This window comes from Notamacropus eugenii, chromosome 7 (genome assembly GCF_028372415.1).
Source record: "Notamacropus eugenii isolate mMacEug1 chromosome 7, mMacEug1.pri_v2, whole genome shotgun sequence".
In the NCBI taxonomy this organism is placed as follows: domain Eukaryota; kingdom Metazoa; phylum Chordata; class Mammalia; order Diprotodontia; family Macropodidae; genus Notamacropus; species Notamacropus eugenii.
Genome location: NC_092878.1, coordinates 127,921,693 through 127,943,557, shown reverse-complemented (window position 1 = coordinate 127,943,557; position 21,865 = coordinate 127,921,693). Strand labels below are relative to the sequence as shown.

Below are 21,865 nucleotides of genomic sequence, written 5' to 3'. Positions count from 1 at the left end.
GTGTCTGGCTCTCCGTGACCTCATTTAGGGTTTTCTTGGCAGTGATTTGCCATTTCTTTCTCCAGCTGATTTTACAGATGAGGAACTGAGAAAAACAGGGTTAAGTGCCCAGGGTTATAGAGCTAATCAGTGTCTGAGGCCAGATTTAAACTCATAAAGAGGAAGCTTTTTGATTCCAGGCTCAGTACTCTATCCACTCAGCCACTGAACAGTGTGGGGTAATGAAAACTGGAAGAATCATATAATTTGATAATGCCAAAATGTCCTGTTGCTGTTTCCCATATGTAGAATTCTGTCTCTTACCTCCATACCTTGTACAGGTCATGCCTGGAATTCACTTGCTCTTTCCTCTGTCTCCTAGCTTCCTTCAAAGCTCAGCTGGTGTCATCTTATACAGATTGATACCCTAGTCTCTAAAAGAAACTTTCTATTTTGTTTTTATCTTTTCATGCATGCAGTACCTCCCTTTCCACCCCCACCTCAATAGAATATAAGCTTCTTGAGGGGAAAGCTTGTTTCATTTTTGTCTTTGTATTCCCAGTGAGTAAATCAGTGTCTGGCACTTAATAGATGCCTGTTGAATGAAGGGCAAAGTTAGCCCTCCAGAGCTACATGAATAAACTAATACAAAGACCCGTGTGACAAAAAGGTTCCTTTTTGAAGTGGCCTTTGCTCTTTTTTGACAGATATATCCAAACAGATATTATAAATGTGTTCTTAAATATAAGTGGTATAAAAACATATAAACGCATATTGTGTGAATACATATATATAAATGTATAAATATTGCAAGTAGATTCAGATATTATAAATAGATCCATCAGTCTTCATTTTCTATCTGCTGAAACAATTTTGAAACAGTTATGTATACCCCTTGTTAAAGTCAGAATATAACTGACTTGTCTTTTAGTAAGCCAGCAGAACTACATTTTTAAGTTCTTGAGGCATATACACCTGTTACTCTCATAAAGGGTATAAGGCAGCATGAATTATTTTTAAAAATATATAGAGAAAAATTCACAGTATTTATAAATGAAATGGTGAAGCTACATGCATAATTCCTAAAGCAAGAGAAAATTCTACAATCTACCTGAGCTGCCGTCTTTCTAAATCTGTTAGTTTCTCAAACCATTTCTAGGTGGTAGAGAGAGAAAGAAGCATCCTTAACTGTTCTAGGACCTTTTGTTTTAAAAAGCCCTCATAAATAGATGGGATGAATACTTTAGGAAAAAATTTAATGTTAGCTTCTATTTTCTTACTAGGTTGCACATATGTGGGTTGAGGATCACCTGATAATCCTGTTGACATGTGGTTGACATTTAAAAAAATAAAGGGCTCACATCATTAAAGCAAGGTTTCCAGAGGTTAGTGTATTAAATATGAATTATTGTCATCTAATTTTTCTTAAGATCTTCCTAACATTTTCATCTTTTGGTGGCCTAGTCTCATTGACAGGATTATTACTTTTTAAATTCCAATTTATTTTTCTTTTTAAAATATTTTATTTTTTTCCAATTACATATAAAAACCATAAGAGTCATTTAAAATTTTTTTGAGTTCTAAATTCTCTCTCTCCCTTCCTCTTCTCCCCCCTTATTGAGAAATCAAGAAATTTGGTATGGGTTATACATATGTAACAATGCAAAGCTTATTTCCATATTAGTCACATTATGAAAGAAAATTCAGAATCCTCCCCCCAAAAAGCCAAGAAAAATGAAGTTTAAAAAGTATACCTCAATCTATATTCAGTTGACAGGATTATTGCAGATAAATAAAGGGAATCATAGTTGAATAATTTGTTATTCCTAGAGGGAAAAATCACTCTAGTAAAGAAAATACTGAGATATATAAATATATATTGTACATACCTACATGTATTTTACTGTATACAACATTTACTCTTACCATAGGAACAATAAAGGCAAATCAAAATAAAACCTCTACCAAGTGGTAGTATTCTTACAACTTCCCCTAGATCTCTTCCTATGGTCAAACATAGGATTAATCCAAATCTGAGACTTCACGAACTGTATAATCGAATGTTTTCATTCTCTTCATCATTCAACGGGATATATTGTCTAAAATTCAAGTCCTTAAAAGAAGGTTTCCTCTCTTTGATTTTCTGAAATGTTAAATTCAAAATAAGACGCACTGCAGTAGAGAAACACAAAGCCTACTATTCCATGTCTTTCATGATTCTTTCCTCGCCTGATCTTATTTATAATGATAAAAGATGAAATTAACTCACGTAAAATTCTGTTTTGGACCCTTTGGCCACTGCACATAGCAAAGTGTTCGACCAGGCATCACTTTTGTTTTGGAGTAAAGACACTGGGGAAAGGCAAGAAGGAAAGCCAGAATCCAAATGCTGCCAATGACGACTTTCGTAGCAGTTGCAGATAGTCTGGGTTTCAGGGGATGTATGATGGCCATGTACCTGTTTTGAACAACCCAAATTCTTGTTAGTAGAATGTATTTCATATGCAAAAAGTTAAAAGTTCAGTGATTAAATTTCTTCTTGTGCTGAAAAGCAAAATGAAGATGGGTAAGCATATTTTTAAAAAAATATTTTATTAAGTATATTAAATATTATTCTTAAATAAATGAAACAAAATAAATAAATTAAAATTTATTTCATTCTTAAACAAACAAACAAACAAATAAATAAAACAAGCATTTCTGTGACATTGTAGAATGTGAATAAAGGATGATTATATAGGAAATTCCCATCTATTATGTACAACTTGTTATTCTTTTAAAATATGTGATAAAGTTATCATGTAACTTTCTTTTCCCCATTCCCCTCCCCCTCAGATGGCTATTAGACACAAATATGTATACATATGTAAAATCATTCTGTACATTCTTCTATTTATCAATTCTTTCTCTGGGATGGAGGTAGGATCCTCCCTATGTCTTTCATAGTAAATTTGGAGATTTATAATATTAAAAATGACTTAGTGACTCAAAGTTGTTCTTATAAAATATTGCTATTACTGTGAACAACATTCTCTTGGTTTGGCTCATTTTCTCTTGATTATTTCACGTGTCTATCCATGTTTTTCATCATTTCTCTGATGGTATGATCTTCTTCACCAACGAAGGACAAACACAATCCTGTGAATAGATGTAGCTGGATGAATGGGAACGCAGCTAGCAAGGTAACTCAGCTTCTCCTCACCTGTCTCCCCCTCCCTTTCAAAGGAAGATAAATTTGGATGGTCAAAAGATGCCCAATTGACTTGGGCTTTACTGGCTCTTTTCCTCCCCTCCCCTACCCCCTTTACCCTCCCCTCCCCTCCATTCCCTTCCTTCCCTTCCTTTCCTTTCTTGCCCTATCTTGTGCTGTCCTGTCTTTTCCTTTCCCAAAACCTTAAACCTACTGCACTTTGAAGCTGGGACACCAATGGGCCCCTGCCTAAGGGCTCTTCTGAACCCTCTTGGCTTTAGAGTGATTATCAATAGTAACTGTTGCTGTTTCCCCTCCAGCCTGATGTCTTTCTTTTTCTTGGCCTCATTAAAGGGGCCTTGCCCTGGCTACTTCTTAAACAGGCCTATTCAACGAATAGGTTTTACCTTACCCTAAGTGAGTACATGCAAAGACAAGGTCTCCCAGTGCATCCTGGGCCATCTCTAGTCATCCTGATGAATATCTGGTCACTGGATTCAGATGGCTCTGAAGGAGAAGTGAGACTGGTGACCTGCACAGTCCTCCCTCACTCAAAACAAAGTCAAGTGCAAGTCATGTCATCATTTCTCTGATGGCATGGTCTTCTTCAGCAATGAAGGATGAACACAAGACTATTGAGCTCATCATTTCTGATAGCACAGTAGTATTCCATCACAATCACATACCACATCTTCAACCATTCCCCAACTGACTGACATCCCTTCAGTGTCTGGTTATTTGCCAACACAAAGAGAGCTGCTACAAATATTTTAGAACATAAGTCCTTTATCTTTTTTCCTTTAAATGTTACATTCCAAGAGCAATTCCATATTGCATATGCTGCTGAAACAATGCAGATGGCACCTATTCACTTTATAAATCAAAGATATCCTCAATTTTGACAACAGAGAACTAAGAGAGAACAGAGTACATTAAATATCCAAGTTGATATCATGAATCGCAAATTATACAGAATATACCTGAATACAACGTGGCTTCCTTTATGGTATGGATTGTTTCTTGAACCTGTATATGTACCCATCTTCTTGATATTCTTATAATCAAGTGGAATATACTGGATCAGAATAATAAGGCCATCACAGAATTTTAGGGATGGAAGGATCTCAAGTAGCTATCTTATCTTGTCCAATGCATACTCCCAAACAGAGCCCATTAATGGTAACCTGTGTCACTAATGGTCATCCAACCTTTTGCTGAAGACCTTCAATGAAAGAGACCCCAATACTTCTCAAGTCAGGCCATTCTACTTACAGATAGGTCTAATTATTACTTTTCCAACATCAAGACCAAGTTTGCCTCTTTCAACTTTCAACTATTTTGCCTTCTGGGTACAAGCAGAAAAAGACTGAATTCAAATTTTTGAACAAATTCAAATACTTGAAGACAGTCATGTCTTCCAAGACTTTTCTCCAAGCTAAACATCTGTACTTCTTTCATGATATGGTATCAACTTGAAGCCTGTCATATATTTTGGATTTTCTCTAGCTTATCAATGTTCTTTGTAAAATATGGTTCCCTGAACTGAACAAAAAATTCCAGGTATGGTTTGTATAGGACAGAAAAGAGCAATATCCTCATCTCCTCATTTAAAAGCTATGTTCTTCTTCATTCAGCTGGAATTACATTCCCTTTTTGGGCTAGCACATCTTATCATTGATTCATGCTGAACTTGTAATCCACCAAACCCCCCACGTCTTTAAAGACAATCACTGTCTAACCTTTTTGTACTAGGGAAATTGATATTTTGAACCTAAGTGTAAAATGCTTATTTATTATTACTCAGTTTCATCTTTTTTGATTTAGTCAAATGTCCTAACCTGTTTGCCTCTCTATTCTGCCGTTCAGATTAGCAAGCCCTCTCAGTGTCATGTAATTTGAAAATTTGATTAGCTTTTGTCAGTATGCTTTTATTCAAGTCATTGATAAAAATGTTAAATGGCGCCAGTCCTGGGAGGCCTTTCCTATTTATCTCCTAAGTTGACATCAAACTTTTAATGATTATTCCTTGAGTTAGGACATTCAACCAAGGAAGAGGAAAAGGGTACAAGTATTTATTGAACACCTACTACATATCAAGGAGTGCTATGTGTTTTACATATATTATTTCATTTGGCCCTCACAGCAACCTTGGGAGGTAGGTTCTATTTTAACCCCCATTTTAGGTTGAGAAAACAGAGACAGAAGTGAAGTGATTTTCCAAGGGGCATTCAGCTAGTAAGTATCTCAGGCCAGATTTGAACTCACATCTTCCTGACTGCAGGGCCAGAACTCAATCTGCTCTGTCACCTAGCTGCCTCTCAAATTCATTTAATTATAGTATTGTCTAACCTATATTATTCCCCCTTTTCCACAATGCTAGCATGAGAGGTTTACTAAGTTCTTTGCTTAAGCCTAGGCAAACTACATTTACAAATTATTCTGAGCAACCAATTTAGAAAACTGTCAAAAAAGAACTTAAGGTTATTTTGGTATGACCTGTCATTGCAGTCTCTTTGTCATCTCTGTTTCCTTTTTGAGACACTCTCCAAACTGGAGTCAAGCTTGATAATTTTCAACTCTCTATGCTTTTTCCATTTTTGAAAATTAGAATGTTTGCCCTTCTTCAGTCACAAGATATTTCTCACAATCACCATGATCTTTCAAGTATCCTTGACAGTGGCTCAGGAATCATAAACGATAGGTCTTTCAGTATCAAATGGAGCTAGGAGTTTTCTTACTCTTTCCTTATTTCTACTGCATATCAATTTTCTATTAGCTTTTTTTCTCTGTCCTTTCCAGTCCAAAGGTAATATTCTTTGCCTCAGAAATAAGTAAATTAACCATTGAACAGATCTGCCTTTACTAGATGTTAGTTATTACTGTCCCATTTACCTGGGGCAATGGCCCTCTTCTCTCTCTGAGTCTCCTTTCTACAAAATTAGTTAATTTACATACATATATACATATACATATGTGTACATACATACATACACACCTATGTATGTCTATGTGTTTTCCTTGACATCCCAAATACATTTTGAACTTTCACATCCCTGACATGATGCTCACAGTATTGTGCTATACCTTTAGATGGACAAAGCTAGAACAAAGGGAAGGGAGATCAAGTATAGGAGATAGTGATTAACTGAACTGGCAAAGATTATGTAGGGTTGTCCTTTTTTTCCAACTTCTGTACATAACTTTTACAAATATAGATTGGTAAGTCTTCTGTGCGTACACATCAGTCTCTTTTAGAGAACTGCTTTCTTTTTCCTTCTCATAAAAAATATTTCCTATTGTATCTTCACAATTTCCTTCTTGAGAGTTTCCCAGGCAGATTTCTCCTCTAAAATTTTGGTCCAAAGGGTTCTAACTATCCTTCCTCTAAATTCTTTTAATCTACTCTCCCAAACTTGAGTCCATGTTTTAGAGATTATGTTTTTCTTTCCTCTTCTTTTCCATCATAAACTTTAAGATGTAGTGGTAACTTCCCATCAGAGTTCCCTGTATGTCTATCCCAGCAACCATCTCATGCCATTGGTAACAATCTGATCCTGAGCATAATTTTCCCTTTTGAGCAGTAGATGGTATACTTAGTAGAGTGCTGGACTTGAGAGTCAGAAGAACTGAAGTCTAAATCTTGTCTCACACACTTAGTAGCTATGTGACCCTCTAGGCAAGTCATTTAATCTCTATGGTTCTTGAGTGCTTCATCTGGAGAATGATCAAGTTGTACTTTATGGTCTCAGGTTACCTCCTAGCTCTAAATTTATGATTCCATTTTACAACATCTCTCATGATTCTTACACTTTTTGAAGAATAAAATTATCATTAAGGTATATCAGGATATTTTTTAGCAGCTCTATTTAAGGTAGAGAAATGAAAGCTACCCAACACTACTCAGTCATGTCTCTGTCAATGCTTAAATCAAGGAATGTTTCCATATGCTTTATTCTTCCTAAAACAAATGTAAAACTTCAGAATTTTCTTTGACTTTCTTCTTTCCTTCATCTCCTACATCCATTCAGTCTAAAAATCCCATAGTTCTATTTTCACAGTATATCTTTTTACGTTCCTTCTTTTCTACCTCCACTGCAAATATCTCATTTTGGGCTCACTTCTCTACTTGATTATTAAAATAGTACTTTTAAAAATGTAAATACAGTGTGAAAATTTCTTTCTAAATAACCCGATAACACGATCAGGTGTTAGCTGATGACTAAAGTGATGAAGTTCCTTATTGGAGTTTTCATAAATGAACTAAAAGAAAGTGTGGAGTAATTACTTGAGAACATATTGAGGAACTTTCCTAAATAGTCTGATAAAATAACTTCCTCAGTCAACCTAAGGCCATGGGCCACTGGGCAAAGGCAATTGACGGGGCACAGGGGTTGATGGGTTAAAGGATCAATTATGTTCTTCATGGTCTCTCACTAACAAGAGTAAAGTCTGAAGAAATTCCCTTTTCATAGTTTATACATAATCCACATAATATATATGTTAATTTTAATATTATGTACATGTAGTCTGTCTGTCTCTGTCTCTGTATGTCTCTCTCCTTAGTTTATCATTTGTACATACTTATCTCCCCTCCAGTACTCCTCGGATTTTTGATAAAGATAGTGTCTAAATAAAGATATTATCTTCAGTAAAATTATTATAATAAATAAAACCTGATCTGCTTAAATCTTTATGTTCTGGTTTATGATTTTTTTTTGTATTTTGTGTTTATTTATGTATTTTTTCTCCCAGGATGGAAGAGCAGGGATTACTCACAAGGCCCTGTGATCAGCACTGATCTCATGAGTACAGAAGGTATAGCTTGTTCCATTTCCTCCCCTCCTTGCATCTTTTCATCTTTATTTAGGAAGACTAGTGATCCTGCACTCCCTAGACAGGGGTGGGGAATCTGCAGCCTTATAGCCACGTGTGGCCCTCCAGATCCTTGAGTGTGGCCCTTTGACTGAATCCAAACTTCACAGAACAAATTCCCTTAATGAAAGGATTTATTTGTTCTATAAACTTGGACTCAGTCAATAGGCCACACCTGAGGACCTAGAAGGCCACATGTGGCCTCCAGGCTGCAGATTTCCCACTCCTGCCCTAAAGATTCACTATAAGCAGTCAGGTGGAGTAGTGGATAGAGTGGAGGCAGGAAGACTTGAGTTTGTATCTGACCTCAGATGTTTACTAGCCCTGTGATTCTGGGCAAGTCACTTAACTTCTGTCTGCTTCAGTTTCCTCAGGCCTAAAGTGGGGAGAATGATAGCACTAACCTCCCAGGGTTGTTGTGTGGGGGAAATAAGATAATATTTGTAAAGTGCTTAACACAGAGCTTGACCTACAGTAGGTACTTAATAAATGCTTATTTTTATTCCCTTCCCATATTGACACTAGACTTAGTATGGAGACTCAGTCTGCTCTAGACTTACTCAGACCACCAGAGCTCAAGCAATCCACCAGCCTTACCTCCATGGCGATTAGAGACCTGCACTAACACAACAGGCTTAAATAATCTTTAACTAGATCATTCCCTATTCAAGCTGAGTTCCTCACTCTTCAAACAAATGCTGCCAAAAGTATTTCAGTCATCGTTCCTTTTCTTTTATAGAGATAGATTAAAAAATGCTTAAGACATTTTTGCAGTATCCATACAGAAGCTCAATTTTCTTTTAAGTTGTTCTCATCCTTGACCTCCTTGAAAATCACTTTTAGTTTCCCTGTAAGACATTATAATGTCTTTTAAAAAATGTCTTTTTGAGGGGCATCTAGGTTTCATAGTGGACAGAGCCCTGCACTGGGTCCTGGACCTGAGTTCAAATCTAACTTTAGACGCTTATTTGCTCTGTGACTTTGGTCAAGTCACTTAACCCCTGTCTGTCTCACTTTCCTCATCTCTAAAAATGAGGATGATTATACCATCTACTTTGCACTATGTTTGTGAGGATAAAATGAGAAAATAATTGGAAAGCACTTAGCACATTTTCTGGTTCATATTAATACTGTATACATCTTAGTTATTATTATTATAAACTATTATCTCCTATTTTTCTGAAACTTCTTTGCTTTTCTGGGTCATTGTACTTGGCAATTTTTGTCCTCTTCCTGTCTTGTTACCATTATTAAGTCAACTTCAGTTTATTCGATGCATTTACTTTTTATATCTCTGTGAACCTTGTAGGTGAGATTACTGTAATATGCTTTTCTTTGGCTGCTTGTTATTTCTTCTCCGAAGTCATGATGCATTTGCAGATTCTTGCTTGGTAGGGCTAACCAGCAAAACACATTTTTTTGTATTATATGGATGTGACTGTGTTCCCATTTGCTTCTGGCTCCTATACAAAATATTTTAATCTCTGAAGCTCATTGTGGAATGAAGCTTGGTGATTTCCCTTGCACCATAAAGATTACTGGCTGCTTCTATGGTTGGCCATGGCCCATGAAATTTGAATTTATCAGATTTGACGTGAAGAATTTTTTTGTTTTTTGGCCTTCATTTAAGAACTGAAAGAATAAACTGCCTTTTTCTATCTCCTAGGACAAAAAAATAGTTGTCTGTGTTTTCCAGACCTCTTGATCACCAAACTATGATGAATCAATTGACTTTTTAAGCCATGAGCTGAACCCAAATATTGTTTTTGACGTTCAATAAGAACCAAACTTTTGCTTGTTTTAAAAATTAAAAAAACCCCAAACCTTACGAAATGGTTTAAATCTAAACCAGATTTAGATATCTTCTAAAATGATTGAATCTAAACAAGGAAAGGACATCAAACAAACTCCAAACAGAAATGGAATAAAACTGATCACTCTTTATTAGTTTTAATCAAATCCCCCTTTTCAGATGTATAAAGATAGTAATCCTATTTGAAGGAAATGACATCAAATTCTAGTAAAATTAGAGCACAATCTGCAGACTCCTTTGCCGTTTACTACAATGAAATTAATTTGCATGAGAACTTTAAATTAAGCCATGAAGCTGAGAGCAGTAGCAACCTCAAAGAGGAAATTTAATCCTTCCTTAAATTGTAATTAGCATTGGTAATCACAAGTGACTGTAAAAATTCCAGTAACTTATCATCTTCTGATTTAAATAATTTCTCCCTCCAAATTTTAGGCTCAGAGGTAGAGGTGATTAAAAAAAATTAATAAACATCCTGCAATGTGATGATTTCCTACTGCTTTTTAGAATTTCAGTAATTTTTTAAAAATGTGAAATCTGAAGTTAGCTGGCTTAATGCTGATAAGGCATTATGAAACAATAAATGACTTTTCTGCAGCCATATTGACTCTCTGGTGGTGACAGTGAATAATATTGTTCTAGCTACAATTCACCAGAATTTGACTTATAACGTATCTGGAGAAAGAGATCCTATTATCCCCACCTCTTCTCCCTTCCTTTTCTCTGCCCCCATCCCCATCGAGCCATCATATTTTAACCACAAATTAAAATTGACTTGAAAACTGACTTTCCTATGAGAATATGGACAAGTGTAAGTTTATGGCACTTTAAGTTTTGATCAAAAGTACTCTAAGTTGAATGAATGTTAAGTCAAATCTGATTTTCTCCTTCAAAAACCCTGCTATAATATGTGTATGTAGGGGGGTTGTTCCTGAGGTTAGGAGTCAAGGACACAGTAAGTGAATGGTTTCTTGGAGGCCAAGAGCTCAAGAGTCTTGGCAGAGATGCCTTATGCAGGCCTTGGAGAGGGTGACCAAAACCTTGTAGGTAAGGACTGTATTATGTTCCCCAAAACTGAACACCTTAGGAATGCACATTGAGCAGGAGGTTGTATAAGGTGTTTTGTTTCTGTCTGTTTGTTTTCATTGAGCCTGTGATTTTCTTGGTATGAGGAGTTCCAAGTGATGGACTCCCTTTAGCCATGTAGATCAATATCCATTCTGCAGCTACCTGGTACTTGAGAAACTTGAGTGACTTGCTGGAGGTCACATTGCCAGTATGCGTCACAGTGACACTGGTCTTCTAGACAGTCCTTACCCACAACACTATGTCTTTTCACTTTCCACCCCACCCCATGCCCAACATGGGATGCTCCCCTGACTCACCTCTGACTTCACTGTTTCCTTCAAGCCTCAGCTAAATTCCTTCCGTAGGAGGCCTTTTGTGCTCACTTGCATGATAGTGTTTTTCCTCTGAGATGACCTCCCACTTACGCAGTATTTGTCTTATCTGGATATAATTTTTATATGTTGTCCCCTTGTCTCTTCCATTAGAACTTGAGCTCTGAGGCCAGGGCTTGTTTTCGTGTGTGTGTGTGTGTGTGTGTGTGTGTGTGTGTGTGTGTGTGTGTGTGTGTGTGTGTGTCTCCTTAGTCCCTGACCCTTTTAGGCAAAGGTCTATTCAAGTTCTTACTTTGTGTGAGGTAACGCCCATTCAGTGAAAAGGCCTCTTTAAGAAGTGAGTCAAGGAACGGCCCCTTTAATAAAAATAAAAAAAAAAATCAAACTGGGAGGGGAATACCCTCAGGGTTGCTGGCCAAAAGAGAAACAGCTACTATTTACATTCACTATGAGCCAGGAGGGCGCAAAAATTAGGCATTAAGTGATGCCTGGGAAAAGATCTATTGTTGTCCAATCTATGAGTTTCAGAGTAAAATGGGTCTCCCATTGCATCCTGGGCCATCTCCAGTTGTACTGATGAATATCTGCCTGCTGGATCCAGATGGCTCAGGAGGAGAAAGTGAGGCTAATGATCATGCACACTCCTCCCTCATTCAAATCAAAGTCAACTGCAAGTCATATCATCATCTAGTTGATGTCATGATCTTCTTCAAGAACAAAGGACAAGGACAACTCGTGAATAGTTTGGGTTGCCTGAATGGGGACCCAGCCAACTGGGTAACTCAGCTCTGCCTCTGCCTCTCCAAAAGAAGGTAACTTTTGAAGGCCAAAAGTTGCCTAGTTAACTTGAGATGACAAATAATTACGAGGGCAAGGTGAAATCCAGGGTCAGGAATTCATAGTGCTCTGCTATCCATGTGTACAGAAGTAACTCTGGAAAGACCAGTTTCAGTTGAATGAGGGAGTCTGAAGTCAAGTCACAGAGCGTTTAAAAGTGAATGAGAGAAGGGAGGTCACAAGATCCTAATATGATCTAACTAACACAGAGTACAATGGACATGAAACTTCAGTCAAAGATTGCTTTTTGGGTTTTAGCAACTGAACTCCATTGCTGTCTCCTATTGAATATGTGACCAACTAAAACTTTTGACCAGAATTGTTTCTAATATGGAAAAATCACAAATATAGCTGAAGTGAATTCTGTATATAATCCATCTAGGGCATATAAAGCAAGCAGGGAAAATTTGATTTTATATTGAATAACCAAAGAAGCCTATGGTATCATTCTCCCAGTGAAGCAATTCAAGTATATTTAAAGATTAAACCCGCTCAGTTCTAGACAGAACTGTGTACTGAAACTCTACTGCAAGTTTGCTGATGGGGCACAGTTATAATTTCACTGTCCACATCTTAAATAAGTTTTCCTAATTGATTTTTAAAGACTCTTCTTTTGTTTCTGGTCCATATTCCTTGACCCCATCATCCTACTTGTAAATTAATAGCTACCAAAGCTGTATATTTGTCTGAAAATGCCTTATAAGCCAAGGCTCCCAATATTTTTCTGGCCTTCTGAAAGAAAGGTACATCCAGTTGCTTCTCAGGACTACCACCCTTCATGCTACCTAGGGGTCAAGGAGGATGCATGTGATTGGACCTCTGACACAATCACTGTCCATTTATTTATAATCTTCTATCTCAGACTCTGCAGTGAATATTAATAAACCATTCTAACACATTCTAGTGTGACTGCATGTCTGTCATTCACCTGATCTCTTTCCTAAATTTCCATCAGGAAAGTATGATAAAGAATATAGATTGTCTAATGACCACTTACTTTGTTCTACATTTACATAAAATCTAACCATGATTTTTATAGTTTTCATGACATTTATCTCAATATAGTCTCACTTAAATCAATCAAGTATTTATTAAATACTTAGTATATATCAGGCACTGTGTTAGAGAATGTAGTTAAAAGCACAAGGAGTGAAATAATGCTTACAGTAAGTTTATGTTCTCATGATGGAGATAAATGAATGCACATCCATATACGTACATATATACAGCATAAGTACAAAGTTAAAAATATATGTAGAGTAAAATCCAAGTGTTATAATTGAATTACCACGTTAATGTTGCTTCAATTTCTCCTGGGTTGATTTATTTTTTAGCCTTCTGAAAAACCTTAGTTCTTGCTTTCTTTGATTCTCCTATCTCATAGTTTTCTCTCCTTTTCCTATTTTTTATTTTGGAGGAACATGATATCTCTACAATTTTGGAGAAACATGATATCATGTTCTCTACAACTCATCCTCAGTTATTCCTAACTCTCTCTAAGGTTCAATTTCTCTGGATGAATGACAAATCACAATGGAGTATTTGAAAGCCTGATTTCTTAAACCAATTTATTTCACAATACAATTAAACATAAACTAAACAGTAAATCGTTAAATGGCACACATACAAGTTAGATGAATATAAAATATTTCCACCATTTTTAAGATGAATGAGTGTGTAAGAAGCACTTAAATGAAGATGGCTAATTTGTTAAATTTATACTTTCCCCAGAAATGATGCCCTGTGTTGAAGAAAACATTCATCTTTCTTTAGAAAATGGACTAATATGAAGAGAATATAGTTAAAAAATCAACTGATGACCTCAGAAATTTAAGGGTTGTAAAAACATCTGACAGTAGCCTTGCAATAATGGACTGCACTTTATGCATTATCATATTTAACAGTATCAAGATTTAAAAATGGGAAATAGAACAAAGAATACGTAAAAGCACATCATTTCTGAGCTATTGTACACTTCATCTGTTCCATTTATTTTGAAATCTTTTGTGCATATAGTGCATATTATTGATCTATCAAAAAAAACTAGTAGAACAGTAGCCTAAATATTGTAAATATGTCTAACTCATGAATTTTATTTTTAAAATTTTTATTGATGGCTTTCATTTTCACATCATCTTCGTTTCCAAATATATCTATCATCATCCTGTTCTCTTTGGTCTTTAAATACAACAAAGAATGAATAAATGAGAGGGAAAAAGATACATTTCATCAAAACCAACCAATATCACCTAACTGATGGTCTATGAAGCTTGTCTTACTCATAGTCTCTCACCTCTCCAAAGATGGGAGGGAGAAGCATTCTATCATCTCTTCTTTGTGGTCAAGTCTTATGTAAATTTAAATACACACACACACACACACACACACACACACACACACACACACTCACTAACTCACTCACGGAAGTTGCATCTTTCCCAATACTCTGCCTCTGGTAGTACTTACTGGTTCTTGAATTGAACTGATGATGTCAGCAATTGCCAGGTGACTTGCATTTAAAAACTGCAAATATTTTCATAGATATACATAAGGTACAGAAATGCTCAGCCTGAATCCTAGATAGTAAGTAATAGAATAATATAAAAATAGGAAGAGACATGAGGGAAATCAGAGGGTACATATGGAAAGGAGTGTGGTACAGTCAATCAAATAGGACATGGGTTTAAATATCCTTTCTGACGCTTACTACTCCATGTGTGACCTTAGACAAGTCATTTACTATCCTAAGGCCTTGGTTTCCCCAAGTGTTAAGAAGGACCAGGATTGAAGAATACCTCAAAAGACCAAGCTGTGTCAGTTGTCACAGTGCATTTGTACTCACCAAAGATACTAGGAGCATGACTTTTATTTACAAGTAAAATCATAACATCTGCTTGTAATCATTTGTATTTCAAGTATATTTGCACAAATAGAAATTATAGTAATATTATAATTTTTAAAAGAAATTCTAGCATCAGTTGACACAGTTGATGAGTCTGGTCCTTCTAATGGTGGTAGCGAGACTAGATGACCTCTGATGCCCTTTTTAGCTCTAGCTTTATTATTCTAAACACATTTATTGTTATTCAGGCATTTAGTCTTGTCTGACTCTTTGTGACCCCATGGATCATAGTATGCCAGACCATTCTATCCTCCACTGTCTCCGAAAGTTCATCCAAGTTCATGTTTGCTGCTTCCATGACACTATCTACCCATCTCAATCTTTGTCATCCCATTTTCCTTTTGCCTTCAATATTTCTCAATATCAGAGTCTTTTTCAATGAGTCCTATCTTCTCATTACATTGCCAAGTTACTTGTTTCAACTTCAGTATTTGACCTGCCAATGAATAGTTTGAATTAATTTCATTAAGTGTTCACTGATTTGATCTTGTTATCCAAGAGAATCTCAAAAGTCTTCTCCAGCACCAAAATTCAAAGGCATCATTTCTGCTTAATGTCTAACTCTCAAAGCCATACATTGATACTAGAAAAACCATCACTTTGACTATACAGACCTTTGTCAACAAGGTGATGTCTCTCCTCTTTAGTAGGCTGTCCAGATTTGTCGTACCTCTCCTTTAAAGAAGTTAGCATCTTTTAATTTCATGCATTTCCTTAGATGTTTTTGTGGTTTTTCTTTTCATTGTTTCCTTTATAAAGGGGTAGTGATGATGATGGTCATAGCGTTTGTTCAAGCATATCCCCAGTGATTGAGGCTGCCTTTAAGATGATTGGTGATTAGAGAATCAAGCAATCCTGATTACTGTTTGAAAGGGCCACTTTTTCCCACAATGGTTTATTAAATTGGGCTAAGATGCTAGTTCAGCCTTCTACAGAAATGATTTAGTGATCTTTGATCATCTATCAGTGGTTCCTAACCTCAATTTTTGTCATAGACCTCTTTTGGCTATAAAGTGACATTTATGGGCTCATTCTCAAAATAATGTCTTTAAATGAGTAAAATACATAGGGTTAAAATGGAAATCAATCATTTCAAAATATAAAATATATATCTTTTAAAGTTCATAGAACTCAGATTAAGAATCTTTGCAGTGAGGAAGTTCCACAAAGCTGGTGGACATAGTAGGAATTTAATTGGAGGGGAGGAAGACTTCAGAAAAAAAGAAGATAAAAGTAGGAGACAGTTCAGAGACTAATCCTAAATTATGCAGACCTCATTTTGTCAGATGGATCTCAGAACTAATGCTGTAGAGAACCTTGAGGGGTTTGAAAGAGTCCCTTATCAAGAGTTCCCCTCCTCCAAGGGAGAGTAGCTGACTTGAGAAGTTAAGTGATATATTATTCTCAGGTGCTTGTCTTTGAATTCGGGTGTTGAAGTTCCAGGAATCAGGGCTTCTGCTATACAGGATAACATTCCGATAAAGAGGCCTTGAGGCCTCCCTTTCTACATATCACAGTCTGTTCTGTTTCATGCCTCAATTGCTACCCCTATGGTTTTTTACTATTTAAGCACCCCGACCCCCTAATTTATTGGCTCATTATGTCCAGAATAAACTCAGCTTGTTCAGACTGCTGTGTCCTGCCTGTCTTTTCATCCTCGCTCTGTGAGTCCTGTAACCGCCCTGGACCTGCTGGACTGCGCTGGCCGCAGCGTAATGCAGCATCCAACTTTTGGTGATAGAAGTAATCTCAGGGAGGCATGACCTAGCTCCTCTGACCTAGTAACATCCTCATCCCAGCTGCTGTTACAGGACCCTGGAACAAAATTGACTTTAGGGGACAGAAGAAGGAAAGTGGGCTTCACCAACAGACAATTGGTATTGTATCTAATTTTGCACCATGTCTCCTTGATTTCTCTATCCTTTTGATGATTCTCAGTAAATGTAAAATTAGCTTTATTGTAGTCTGAAAGAGTGGCTCATTCTGAGCTGAATATAGAAACTGAGTCAGTCAGAATTAATCGGTCTTCTCTTTGGATTTTCAAACTAAAATACAGCAAAGCAGATCTCCCCCTCTACATAGAAGCAGAAAAAATGATGACTTGTAAGAGAAGTATATGGTCAGTAGTAACCCTGGCTTTTCCATACAGCTTGAGGAGAGCCTTTAAGGACATCTAGAGAGAAAGGCAAAGGATTTAGTTCTGGTGGTTGTTGTCCTTTGTTTTTGAAGAGGACCAAAATGACATCACCATGATAAAGTGAAATTTCAGTGTGTCTGACTGTGGCTGAACAAACCAATATGAGCTTAGAATGCTCCACCACAGAATGGACTCAGATAGTCCGTGTGAACATTTGGCGTAGATACCCCAAATTTACACATCCTACGTTTACTTTGTGCTGTCTCAATTCTGCTTTGCTCATGGAGCACAGCACCCTTTCTGATGTGGGCACACCGAGCTGAATGGTCCTGTGCCAGTGTCTCCTATATTGCATAGTCAAATCCAAAGTTCTTGAGAGAGACCTTGAGAGTGTCCTTGTATCGTTTCTTCTGGCCACCATGTCATCGCCTGCCTCATGCAAGTTCTCCGTAAAATAGTCTTTCCGGCAAGCACACATTTTTCATTCGAACAATATGTCCAGCCTATTGGAATTGTGCTGTCTGAAGCATAATTTGAATTCTTGACAGTTCAGCTTGAGCAAGGACTTCAGTGTCTTGTACCTTATCCTGCCAGATGATCTTCAGAATCTTCCTAAGACAGTTCAAGTGGAAGCAATTTAGTTTCTTGGCATGGCGCTGGTAGACTGTCCATGCTTCACAGGCATATAACAATGAGGTCAGCACAACAGCTCTGTAGACCTTCAGTTTGATAGTAAGTCTAATACCTCTTCTCTACCAAACTTTTCTTTGGAGCCTCCCGAACACTGAGATACCTCTGGTAACATGTGCACCAATCTCGTTGTTAATGTGTACATCTTTGGAAAGTACACTACCAAGGTAAGTGAACTTACCCACAGCATTCCAAACTTCTCCATTTGTTGTAACAGATGGTTCCACATATGGATGGTGGGGTGGTGGCTGATGGAGCACCTGTGTTTTCTTGGTGTTAATTATTAGGCCAAAATTAGCACAGGCAGCAGAGCTTGATCCATACTTTGTTGCATCTCAGCTTCAGAGGCTGCACTGAGTACACAATCATCAGCAAACAGAAAATCATGACCAGCACTCCCTCCACTTTCGTTTTGGCTTGTAGCCTTTTCAAGTTAAGAACTTGCCATCGGTACTGTAGTTGACCTTGATGCTATGTTCATCCTCACTGAAAGCATTTGACAACATGGCTTAAAACATCATGGTAAAAAACATGGGAGCAAGTCAACAGCCCTGTTTCACTCCATTGGTGACTGGGAAGGCATGAGCACATTATCCACTATTCAGAACCATACCATCATGAAATTGACATACAATATTGATGAACTTCTCCAGGCAACCAAATTTTGACATAATTTTCCATAAGCCTTCATGACTAACAGTGTCAAAGGCCTTGGTCAGATCTACAAATGTTATGTACAGACCTCTGTTCTGCTCCTGGAATTTCTCCTGGAGCTGTCAGGCAGCAAACACCATATTGACTATTCCTCAGCCTTTTCTTTACCCTTATAGAGATGGACAATGGAGGCATCCTTCACCTCCTGGGGGATAAGCTCCTCTTGCCATATAACCTGAAATATTTCAGTTCTAACTATGTCCTGGACAGTGTTTTAAGACCTGGAGATATAAAAACAAAAGTGTCTCTCTTCTGAATCTGATTCTGATTTTGTTGTTGTTGAATTGTGTTCATCTCTTCATGACTCCATTTGGCATTTTCTTGGCAGTTTGCCATATTCTTCTCTGGCTTATTTTACAGATGAGGAAACTGAGGCAAACAGAGTTAAGTGACTCTCCCAGAGTTACACAGTAAGAGTCTGAGGCTGTACTTGGACTCAGGTCTTCTGACTCTAGGTCCGGTAGTCTATCCATTGTGCCACCTAACTTCCCTATATTCTGACAGGAGAAGACAAAATACACAAAAAGAAGTGGAAGGTAGAGGGGAGGAGAGGGGGAAGGTAGAAGAGAAACAAGATACTCACATAGAGACAAGGTTGCTGGTAAGGAGTTGGAGTAAACCAGAGAGTGAATTGGAATTGAAATAAGCAGCATGGGTGGGACACTTCAAGATACAAAGGTGGAGGCAGGGACTTCCCAAACAATGATCTGGCCTCAGGCTGGAGTCCTCCTTAGATGGGCAACTAGGCTTTATGCTATCTTTCTGTTTCCTTTTCTGAGCACAGTCAGATAGTAGAGATCCTGAAAATAGGCACTTCCAGCCTTGGAGATTACCTTTTGGGAAATGTAATGACACCCAATAGTGTCTACACCTGTGAAATGAAGATGCTTCTGGGAAGTCCAAACCCCCTGAGTCACTGTCAGAATAAGACCAGCCTTAAAGGCCCACATCCCTTTTTCATGGAGCAGTGTTTGAAAATCAATTAGCCTCAATTGTTCAGGCATCTTTTTTCTCCCCATTAGCACAAATTTTCATCAGTTCCTGGGTCCAGGCTCCTTACACCCTTTGCCCAATGCCTGGGACTGCTAGACCCAAATAAGAACCCTAAAAAAAAAAAACAACCCACCAGACTTTATTCATTTGGGGAGGGTGTCACCTTCCCTCTAAGACACCAATAGAATGCCATTTCCATCTTCCCTGAATGTCCTTCATATTGTAAGAATCTCCCCTCAATAAACATGGTTCGTTTAGCTGTCTTATGAGCTATGTGTTTCCTGATACTTGGCTTTTAATATTCTACACTTTTCTAAGTCTGCACTAAAACTACATACTACATTCCCCAGTTCCTTAGTTCAAGCTTTCAAGGGCCAGTCTAAAGTCTCCTCAACAACATATCCCTTGAAGAAAGAGAATCATCCTATCATTAAAGGATTAAAGCCAAAGAGTCTAGAGATTTGGACTTTACCTCACTGCTCTTAGGGTGATTTGCTCAGAAAGGCTATGTCCAGGGTGAACAGGGATCACTTGGTCAGCAGACGCTTGAGTTGGATTCATCTTCCAGGAGACTAATAATCCTCTGTTTAGTGTTCAAAAACTCTTTATTACTTACCTTCCTCTCTTCTACCTAATATCCCACCATCCCCACATACTCTGATCCAGCAACACTGGCCTCTGCTGTTGTTCCTCAAATAAGACCTCTGTACTCTAGGCATTTTCACTGGCTATCCCTCATGCCTGGAATGCTTTCCCTCCTCATCTCTTCCTTCTGGCTTCCCTGGATTCCTTTAAGTTGTAGCCAAAATTTCCATCTTCTTTAGGAAGGAACACTGAACAATCCAGACAGCATAATGCTTCTTAATTCTAATACCTTCCCTTTGTTGATTATTTCCAATTTGTCCCATATATGGTTTGTATGTATTTTGTCTCCTCTATTAGACTGTAAATTCCTCCAGGGAAGGGACTGTATTTTACCTATTTGTTTTCCTAGAGTTAGGCACAGTGCCAGCACAAAGTAGGTACCCAATAAATACAATGGATTATTTGAGTGCTTCTGCAGATAGGCTACCTACCATGAGTCCTTTGTATGTTTTATGTTTACAGTGGTGAGTAAAATAAATGTTGTTCAGTACTTGATACTGTAAACATGGACTCTATAATGCTTGTACTAGCTCATTAAATATGCTAGAACTTCCATTTTTCACTGGGGAATCAGATAATGGAACTGCACAACAACTAGTCAATCAAAAGACTTCTGATGCCCAAAGTTGCTTGACATACAAACAATCCTTTGTAGTAAAACCCAGCTGAAAGCTCATATCAGACCCTGAAACCATGTAGTAGGTTACGGACCTTCAAGAGACACTCCTATCTTCAAAGACCTTCCTGTCTATAGGTTATGAGACTATACATATATCCTGTTTTATGTGTTTTTTTAAAGACAAATTTATCTCCGGAGGTTCTCCTAACTTTGTTTATGGAACTCTTGGAATATACTGTTTTTGGAGACATCTCCTTATCAAGCCTTGAACTATGAACTGTTTATCACCAGGAATGCCTTCTGATTTAATCAAAGAGCCTCACCTCTGACAACTGGAATTCCTTATTTCCCTTATTTCCTGGGACTTTCTTCCTAGCATCTGCCCAAATTCTCTCCTTTTCTTCCTTTTTGGTTAGAAAATTGTATAGATATCTCATTCCTTCCAACTGGATTTTGAACACGTCAGAACAGACATTGTTTTCACTTGCAAGCTATGCCTTCTCAGGCAATACAAAACATTTATAATCTGTGTAAATAAACTGATCAATCTCTGGTTGATCCCCTTTTTGGGACTGGGGTTTCTTCTTTTTAACAGTTCACAGGGGTTTTTCTTTAACAATATCCAAAATGTAATTTCTTGAAGTAGTGGGGAAGCCTGTTACCCACATTTAGAGAAGCTAGATTAAACATAAGCTTTATCCATTTTTGCCTTAAACTAAGGAGTTCTTAACCCTTTGGGTGTGTGTGTGTGTGTGTGTGTGTGTGTGTGTGTGTGTGTGTGTGTGTGTGTGTGTGTGTGTGTGTGATGAAACCTTTTGATGGACTCATTCTTAGAATGTTTTTTAAATATATACAATAAAGTGCAAAGGATTGCAATAGAAGTCAATTATATTGAAATATAGTTATCAAAATATTAAAAAAAAAATAAAGTTTGTACACCCCTGGTTAAGAATCCTTGATCTAGAGAAAAACTCTGATGTTGGGAAAAACACAAAACAATTTTGAATCTAGTTGTGTAAGTTCATACCATTGGGGTTCATTTAGCTCTAGGTGACATTTTTTCTCTATTACACCATT

At 37.4% G+C, this 21,865-nt stretch overlaps 1 protein-coding gene across 1 annotated transcript in view; it reads right to left on the bottom strand.

Annotated features, from left to right (window-relative positions):
* TACR3 (tachykinin receptor 3) overlaps positions 1-21,865 on the bottom strand; it is a 97,550-nt gene that overhangs the window by 56,491 nt on the left and 19,194 nt on the right. The window contains exon 2 of the mRNA XM_072622600.1: positions 2,249-2,437. Coding sequence (XP_072478701.1) covers positions 2,249-2,437 — 189 coding nt within the window. The remainder of the gene's footprint in view (positions 1-2,248; positions 2,438-21,865) is intronic.